Source organism: Callorhinus ursinus, unplaced genomic scaffold (genome assembly GCF_003265705.2).
Source record: "Callorhinus ursinus isolate GAN/ISIS: 27379988/994484 unplaced genomic scaffold, GSC_fseal_2.0 scaffold46, whole genome shotgun sequence".
NCBI lineage: Eukaryota > Metazoa > Chordata > Mammalia > Carnivora > Otariidae > Callorhinus > Callorhinus ursinus.
In genome coordinates, this window is record NW_027397108.1 from 7983755 (window position 1) to 7993319 (window position 9565).

General features: G+C 49.2%; 1 protein-coding gene across 1 annotated transcript in view; it reads left to right on the forward strand.

Annotated features, from left to right (window-relative positions):
* Nucleotides 1-3002, forward strand: part of CRISPLD2 (cysteine rich secretory protein LCCL domain containing 2) — a 123714-nt gene extending 120712 nt beyond the window's left edge. The window contains exon 15 of the mRNA XM_025860472.2: nucleotides 2936-3002. Coding sequence (XP_025716257.1) covers nucleotides 2936-2987 — 52 coding nt within the window. The 3' untranslated portion in view covers nucleotides 2988-3002. The remainder of the gene's footprint in view (nucleotides 1-2935) is intronic.
* The last annotated feature ends 6563 nt before the right edge of the window (nucleotides 3003-9565 follow it).

A 9565-nucleotide genomic window follows, 5' to 3' on the forward strand; every position in this document is an offset into this window, starting at 1 on the left:
GCCCGTCAGCCACAACCAGCGGGCTTATGTGCTGTGCTGTGCATATGGGCCTGTGGGCCTAGAGGAAGGGCCGAGACCCTGGGAAGGCTTCCTGGAGGAGGTGACATCTGCTCTAGGCCTTAAACAATGAGTGAGAAGTAGCCACTCACTTTTTCATTCATTTGATTAACAGGCATCTCCCCCAGGTCCATGAGGCCCTGTGGCGGCCAACGCTGTCAGATGTTGGCTCTGGGAGGTCGGAGGCCAGGAAACTAGAGGACATCCCTTTCCAGGCCTGCCTGGGGCCCGGGGCTTGGCCAGGCCAGGTGTGGGAGTGCTGGCTGGGCTGGCCCACATCTGAGGGTCACGGTGCTGAGGGGCCGTGCCATGGCGTTGTGTGCAGCAGGGAAGGAGATGGAGCTCTCTGTACGGATGGGAAGGACAGCAAAGTGCGCAGTGGCATTGTGCGGCCGTGATGCAGCAGACACGTGCGTGCATGGGCGTGAGAGATGCCCCGGGCAGGGACTGGCCAAGAAATGGCTCTGTGGACCCCGGTCTGAGACTCTGCTCCCGGAGAGGATGCTGGCTGCTAATCCGAGTGGCCCTCAGGGTTGCAGAGAGCCAGCAAGTCTCGGTGGGGTGGGAGCAAGGCCCAGAGGGGCAAACGGGGGCGGTATGATACTGCAGTGGATGCGTGTAACATGTGCACACGCACGGGCTGGGGTACCGCTCAGCCATGGAAAGGAAGGAGCTCTGACCCAGGCTACGACTTGGATGAACCTCGGAGACAGGCTCGGTGAGGGAAGGCAGCCACATTCGTGCGATCCCGTCTGTAAGGAATGCCCGGCAGAGGCAGCTCCGCAGAGGCGAGGTAGACCCACGGCTCCAGGGCAGAGGAGTGGGGAGTGACAGCTTGTGGGCACGGGGTTTCTCGAGGGGGGGGGTGCCCGACACGCTGAGGGTGCAAAGTGCCACTCGACTGTTCACTTTGAAGTGGTTAATTTTAGGTTATGTGAATCTCGCTTCAATAGGTTATTTTAAAAAGGAAAACAAGGAGCACCTGCCCTGCTCAGTTGGTGGAGCGTGGGACTCTTGATCTCGGGGTTGTGAGTTTAAGCCCCAAGTTGGGCAAAGAGCTTACTTAAAAAAAAAAAAAAAAGATGCAAATGCTGTCCTGGGCGCGCGTGCATTTAGGGGAGTGGCCGCCAGCTACAGGCAGGGTGGCCGGCAGGAATGGGGGCCCAGGGAACCCATGAATCTGCATTTCCAGGTGAACTCTCCTGATTTGTACATGGGAGTGACTGACTCAAGGTATTTTACCAATGCCACGGGGACACATCCGGTCACACCACCAGCTCGCAGCCTCTCCCGTAGCCAGGGGCAGATTGCCCACCCCTGGTCCAGCGCCTGGACGGCCGCCCCCACCTCCTCGGGCTCCGCTGGGAGAAAGGAGGGCAGATGGAAAAGTACCTCCCAGCGGAGACAAAGGCCTAGACAAACATGAAGACGCTGGTGGCTTTTAAAGACACGAGCTGCAGCCTGTTTAAATTTGTGCGGGATTGCAAATGTTTGCTCTGCTGGGACTTTGTTATAAATGGACTTGGTTCTGTTTAGCTGGTTAAGTTTTGTGTTAAAAAAAAAAAAAAAAAAGCCTGCAAGACCATCTTAACTGAGAACACTGTGTTAGTCCAGAAAAACCAAGGAAAGGGCAAAAGACATGGACGAGGAGTGCAACCACCCGCGGCCCATCGGGCGGGGCGTGAGGTCTTGCTGTGGCCACGAAGCCCTGCGCCCCCTAACAGACACCCCTGCGCGCGGCATCCCAGCCAGCCCTTACGGCCCTACACCTCCCGCGGGCTGCATGGGGGAGGACTGTGACAGCATCACTTTGCAGATGAGGACACCGAAGCATAGAGGGGAAGGTGCGTCCCCAGGTCATGCAGCTGGAGGGTGGCAGGTGTGGGAAGTGCAGCCGCGTCTGGCAGGCTCTTTCAGCCCTACCCCCATGGGCACTCGGAGCCAAACCTGCCCATGGAGTAACCCTCCCGGAGGCCGCCTGATGGCTGAGCTTTCTGGGGTGTTGAACAGAGTCCCTTGCCAGACAGCTGTCAAGGCCACCCAGTACACCATTGTCCCAGTGCTGAGAAAGGCCATGCACACACGCCTCCTGGCTACTCGAACCCCCTCCCCTGTACCTCCAGGGTGCTTTCCGCAGCAGATGCCACCCCTGCTCCCACCCCTGCCCACCCGCGGAGCCCTAACAAACCTCTCCCCGCCCGCCCGGAGGGAAATGTCCGAAGTCCCTGATCTTCAGAAGCCCATCTGCTTTGCTCCTGGGCCCTGGGGGAGAGGGCTAGCCTGATCTTTAGGAAACCTACTTCAGATGAGCCTCCGCTTCCCCTGGCTGGTAACCAGTGGTGTGTGCGTGTGTGAGCACCCCCGGCACCTTCTCTGAGCCCAGCAGGCTGGGCCACATGAGCTCCGTCAGCTACTTCCACTTGAGCATTCTCTTGTTTTAAGCAGCTCCAATTCCAGGTTGATATTAAAGGGACAAAACTCACGACCAGCCAGCCCTTCCCTGCCCCAGGGCCTTTGCGTGTGCTACTGCCTCCACCTCGAAGGCTGTTCCCTCCCCGAGGGCCCTTCCCTGATTCCTCATTCTCCATGATGTCCACCCTGGTGTTCCCTCTCCCTGCTGCTGTTCATTTATAGCACGAATCACAGGACATAATTATACATTTAATTTCTTGTATCCGTGTCTACTGAGGGCAGAGGCCTCACGGGTGCACAGTAGGCATTCAGTAAGTATTAGTGGACCACCTGGCCGGAAGAGCCCTGGCTGGAGGAGTGTCTGTGGCCAGAGCCACGTGTGGACATCTGCTGTCTGGTGGTGCCCTCTGGTGGACGTTATGCTGATGCCAGGCTGAGGGCCAACGCCAACCGCTTTCTCTTACAGCTTCCCTACCCCTGGGTCGCCCACTGGCACAGGGCCCTGGCCACCAAGGTGACGTTCATGAGCCTGTGAATGGCAGAAATTGGTCCTCCTGGAGTTCTGTGAGCTGTTTCTGGATGAGCAGGTGAGTTGGGAGGTTGGCCAGCTTCTCACATTATTATTAAACTGCCAATGTTAACATTAAACAAAAAATGGTCATTTTGTGCCACCTGTGGGCTCCAGACCAGCCTCTCCCAGTCATCGCCTGGGACCCTCTGGGCCTGAGTTCCCTCCCTCCCTCCGCAGCTGGCTCCTCCAGGCTTTGACAGACACCGTGGTGGGCATGTCCTGGCCACTGACCCGGCTCCGTCCCCCCCCCCGCCCCCCGCCCCCCGCCCTCCAGGATTTGCATTAAAGCTCATGAGAAAAGATCAGGCGGGTTTAGAGTCTGAGCCAGGGAGTGTTAAGCTGTGGACACACATATCCCAGACACGAAAAAACCGGGGTCTGAATGTCAGAGCGGAGCCCAGAAATCTCAGGTTGGGCCCCGCACCTGCAAATGTATAAAGAGCAGCCCAAAGGCTTCCCTGGAGGGCAGGGGTCCTAGGGACACGGAGAGGCGTTGCTCCAGTGCCCAGGAGGACATCATTCAGCCTGGAAACAGCAATGACATTTTCAGGATATACTTTGCAGTTCAAACGCTACTCAAAATATTTTATTGAAATAACCTCAGTGAAGGTTGCAATTTATGTTACTGTTTTTGACTTATTTACTCAAAAAGGTTTTTTTTTTTAATTACTTTTTAAACTCAATAAATAGAAAAATAAAAACAGAGGAGGAGCTAAATTAGAAAAAGTGTTTTATTCTAGCCGGAATGCCCATATGGGATCCTCCTCTTTCCCTCCTGTGAGGACTGGGACACTTCAGTAACCTCAGGGAGCCTGTCTTTTGGTCTATGAAATGGGCATTTTGTTATCTGCCTCAAGGCTATAGTGAGATGCGATCAGACCATGGACAGGAGGGCATTTTGGAAACCGGAAGGGTCGAAATGGTGTCCTGGTGGTCACTGTCATTATTACACCTTGCTCTGGGAGCTTTTCTTGAAACCCAAGCCAGTTCTACTGGCCAGGTGAAAATGAGCTGGTTTGTCAGAGGGTCAGTCTGTAGGTGGACAGTGTGCCCGTCCATCCACACAGGCATGCTTACCTGCGGACAAATGGCATGTTGAGCCCGGCGCTTGTCAGAGGAGGGGATTTCAGAGCTGCTAGGCCATCTTGCAGGTCATGCCTGGGACACAGCAAAGCCTGACTACAAAGTCAAAAAAAATGCCGTCTTTATGAAGAGCTTCTGCACCCAGAGGACCATTTCCTTTCAAGTGGTCCCCTGGGAACCTCCCTGCTGATTCGATGATGCCTCTGGGGCCTAAAACAGTCCTTCAGATGAGGAAGGTGCCTTCCCAGCTGGATGACTTCCCTCTTTAGGATGGCTGGGCTGGGGCCAGTGGTCAAAGTCATGCCGAGAGAGAATGCACCCTGCCGTGCCACAGTGACACCACCCAACTCCAAGAGCAGCCGGCTTGGTGGCTCTGCAGGACAAACGGTTCTCACTTCCCATATGACACCATGGAAGGTGCCATTCTCCACTGACTGAATCGTTACCTGCTTAAATAATTGTAAGAGCTGCTTTGTCCCTCAGCCAACTTCCTACAACTGTATCAACCTCCAGGCTTTTCTCAGTAAGCCATAAATTCTTCCCAAAATGATTAAGTTCTAATTTTTAGAGTAGATGATAAACAGCTCAAAGCAGTGGTTTACTTTCTGGATTGAATACTTTTTTTCTTTTAATTGCTGATTCCACAAACATATAGCCACTTTGAAACTGAAATTCTCCAAAAGGCTTGTCACCTCAACAAGTCCAATTGCTTTCACTTTTCTATTTGTCCTTCCTGTTCCGACTTTCCAAAGGTGTGTGTGTGTACGGGTATATGATCTTGACACGAGAGCAGAAAACAGTCTTCTTCATTTATGCAAGTATATTTCAGTGTTTGTCAAATGGTTAATACTTTCATTGAGTAGCTACCAAGGGCAAATGAACTCTTCCCATGTTGGCTGATATTTAGCTTTTACTCAAAGTGTGGGTCTGTGGACCAGCAGCATTAGCATCACCAGGAGTCGGTTAGAAATGCAGAATCTCAGCCTGCACCCTAGACCCGCTGAATCAGAATCTAACCTTTACCAAGATGCCAGGGAACGTGTATGTACATTACAGTGTGAGCAGCTCTCGTTGAGAACTTATAAAATGTTGGAGTAACTTGAATAGAATGCCTTTGCACAACCTGGCAATAGTCTTACAAGAATAAGCCCTTGGCCCTTGCAAGGCAGGCCGTTTTGCAGGTTTTCGTGTGTGGGCCTACTATTAAGAAGAACCCAAGGGGTGTTGGGGCCCCCAGTAAGTGTACATGCTTGCTCCCATCTGATCAGCCTGCAAAGTCACATCTTTTTGGGATGTCCCAGAACTGAAAAAAATCACATCCACACGGCAAAGCTCTGCCACCCAACTTGGTCCAGAGAGAGGGGGCTGCACAGTGGGCCAAGTATTTTTAGGATCCGGGTTGATGGACACGAGAAGGGAGGTGGGGTGAGAATGGAGGTCCCAAGTCTCCTTAGTTGGATGAAGTGAGGTCCTTGCGGATCTCTGCAATTGTCTGGCCTTACCTGGTTGCTGTTGTTTGTTACTTGGAAAAGCAGTGACCACGTTCACGTCAGACCTGCAACCTTGCCAACGTTCCTGTGGCCCCTTTCTTTTAAAGCTCTTGGAGGTTCATGCGTCTTGCAGCAGGCTTGTGCCTATGAACGTGCCTATGTTTCCTCCTTCCTAGTTCATTCCGCATGACATTCTCAAGGATGACAATCAAAACGAGGGGATGCAGTAAAAGGAAGCATAATGAAATCCAAACATTTCATTTAGTTTGAATTTTGCTTCTTTATCAGTTTGAGGTCTCAAGTCCCTCCTCCCAACAAAATCCTTCCTCAAGATAAAGATGTGCCACTAACACACCTGCCCCCCCGGAGCATTCCTGCAGATTGAGTCTGGCTTTGTAAGTGGCGTGCTGTTTCTTTGTGATTCAGTCTTGGTAGGTTGTATGTTTCCAGGAGTGCATCCTCTCTAGGTTGTCCAGTTGGTGCGTTATATGTTTCCAGGAGTGCATCCTCTCTAGGCTGTCCAGTTTGTTGGTGTATGCTTGTTTATAGTCTCCTATAGTCATTTTTATTTCTGTGGCATTGGTTGTAATGTCTCCTCCTTCATTTCTGATTTTATTAAGTCTTCACAGACCTATAATACTGAAGTTGAATCAGTAATCAAAAACCCCCCAACAAATAGAAGTCCAGGATCAGATGGCTTCACTAGTAAACTCTACCAAACAATGAAGGAAGAATTCAGGCCAGTCCTTCTCAAACTCTTCCCAAAAAATTTAAGAGGAGGAAACACTTCTAAACTCATTCAATGAGGTCAGCATTATCCTGACACCAAAGCCAGACACAGATACTACAAGAAAACTACAGAACAATGTCCCTTATGAAAACGGATGTAAAAATCCTCAACAAAACAATAGCAAACCAAATCCAACAGCACATTAAAAGAAACATACACCATGACCAAGTGGTATTTTCCCCTGAATACAAGGATGGTTCAACAAACAAAAATCAATTCATGCGATTCACCTACATTAACAGAATAAAGCATAAAAATCACACGATCATCTCAACAGATCAAGAAAAGGTATCTGGCAAAATTCGGCACCCTTTCATGCTAAAAAACAATAGACCAAGCTCTCAACTGTAAATAGAAAGTACCTCAACATAATAAAGACCATGTATGAAAAGCCAACAGTTAACATACTCAGCAGTAAAAATCTGCCACAAGCCAAGGATGCCTTTTACTTTCACTACTTTTATTCGACAGTACTGGAAGTACGAATAAAAGTACTTTTATTCAATAGTACTGGAAGTCCTAACCAGAGCACTTGACCACAAAAAAATAAAATGCATCCAAATTGGAAAGGAAGAAATAAAACCATCCCTGTCTGTGGATAACATGATCGTATATATCGAAAACTCTTTAGATGTAAAGATTCCCCCCAAAACAAAGCAAAAAAAAAAAAAACCCAAAAATAAAAAATAAAAAACTGTTAAAGCTAATAAATTTAATAAAAGTTGCAAGATACAAAATCAATATACAAAAAGTGACGTGTCTATACACAAACAACAAACTACCTGAAATTAAGAAAACAATCCCAGTTACATAAAAAAGAATAAAATACTTAGGAATAAACTAAGAAGTGAAAAACTTGTATAAACTCCAAAAACATTGATGAAAGAAATGAAAGACACAAATGGAAAGACATCCCATGTTCATGGAATGGAAGAAGTATTACTAAAATGTCCACACTACCCAAACTGATCTAGAGATTCAATGTGATCCCCATCAAAGTCCCAATGGCATGTTTTACAGAACTAGAAAAAACAATTCTAAAATTCATACAGAACCAAAGAAGACTAAAAATGGCCAATCAATCATGAGAGCAAAGAATAAAGCTGATGATCACACTTCCTGATTTCAAAATACATTCTGAAGCCACAGGAATCAACACAGTATGGTTACCAGCGTAGAGACAGATATACAGACCAAAGGAACAGAATGGAGGGCCCGGAAATAAACCCAGGCATATATGGTCAACTGATCTGTGACAGAGGGTGCCAAAAACACATGATGGGGAGAGGACAGTCTCTTCAACAAATGGTGGAGTTGAGAAAATTGGTTATCTACATGCAGGGGAATGCAAATGGAATGAAAATGGAAACATCAACTCAAACAGAAGACCCGGAAACCACAACTCCTGGCAGAACACACAGGGGTTGAAAACTTAGGTCCATACCTGCATGTAGCTGTTTCTAACAGCTCTGTTCATAACTGCCAGTGCTGGGGGCAAGCAAGATGCTCTTGAAGAGGTGGATAAATAAACTGTGGCACACAACAATAATCAAATATTAGCGCTAAAAAGAAATGAGCTATCAGGCCATGAAGACATGGAGGAAACTTACATGCTTGTCACTGAGTGACAGAAGCCCATCTGAAAGTCCACGTACAGAAAGATTCCAACTAGATGACCTTCTTTCTGAGAGACAAAACTATGAAGACAGTGAAAAGATCAGCGGCTGCCTGGCAGGGTGGAGGGGAAGGAAGGACTAAATGGAGCTGAGGCTTTTTTAGGGCAGTGAAGCTACTCTGTGTATGGATGCCTGTCACTGTACATTGTTCCAAACCCACTGAATTAACAGTAAGAGCAAACCCTAATGTAAACTATGGGCTTTGGGTGATGATGTGTCAGTGTGGGCTCATCACCTGTGACAGAGGTACCCTCTGGTGGGGGGTGGTGACAGTAGGGAAAGAGGGCATATGGGAACCCCCTGAACCGTCCCCTCAGTTTTGCTGAGAACCTAGAACCACTTTTCTTTAAAAAGCTGTGTGTGTGTGTTTTAAGATAGAAAATAAGGACAAAGGAACTAATAAAGGGCCCTTAGAAATTAAAACTATCATAGCCTAAATCAAATACTCAGCTAGAAGACAAAATTAAGACTATTTTCAGAAAACAAAGCATCGACAGTTGAGAAAATCAGAGGACCCGTCTAGGCTGTGCAACATTCAATTTGTAAGAGTTAGAAAAACAAGAAAATGGAGAGGATGGAGTTCCTGAAGATGTGAGACAGCACACCTGCCGGGACTGAAAAACATGTGTCTGGGACAGGAAGGGTACATGCGCACCAGTCCAACCACGGGGGCATCTGAGGATCTGATAGCAAGAGGACAAAAAGGCTTCCTGTGGTTGAAAACACAGGCACAGACGCATGACAGCAAACGTGGGAAGAAGGGGGCACAGACCCTTTCAGCGGCTGTGCTGGGGTGGGGGGTGGGGCTGGACGATGGGATGGTGTTCCCAACAGGGGGAGTGAAAAGACCAAAACCAGAACCCGTGATCTGGCTGCACAGTCCGTCAGCCAAGGTGAGGGTAGAATAAAGGCATTTTCCAACAGGCCACCATGTTGAAAACCTTGACTGATAACAACCCTTTAACAAGGAACCAGCAGAGAATGTTCTGCATCAGCTGCAGGATCCAGATGTGGAACCCAGGAAAGGGGGGCTTGAACACATGTGCTTCAGGACGACGGCTGCGCAGCACCGCTGGAGAAGCTGGGCTCCGGGAGCAGAAGTGGGTCGGGGAGGCCAGGCAGAACCAGCCCGGGACCGGAGAGGCTTGCTGGGGTAGAGGAAGACCTAGCCATGGGGGCCAGGGCACACACCGCACTTCTAGCTCTAGGAAAAGCAAGAAACTGTGTGTCCCAGGACCCTGCTTGGCTTCGTTTTTAATCTAGCCTTCATAAACTATATAAGGAATAAAATGTCAGGCTGTGAACATGCTGGGTGAGTGGGGAGGGGAGATGGAGCAGGCCAGGAATCCCGGGAAACCACGGGTCCCGGGGAATGCAGAGTTTCCCGGTCTTTCCCATCATGCCTGGCAGCCAAGCTATGCCTCCTTTGGCAGATCGAAAGCAAAACCAGCCACAGATCACATCAGCTTATCTTCCCTTTGTGTCT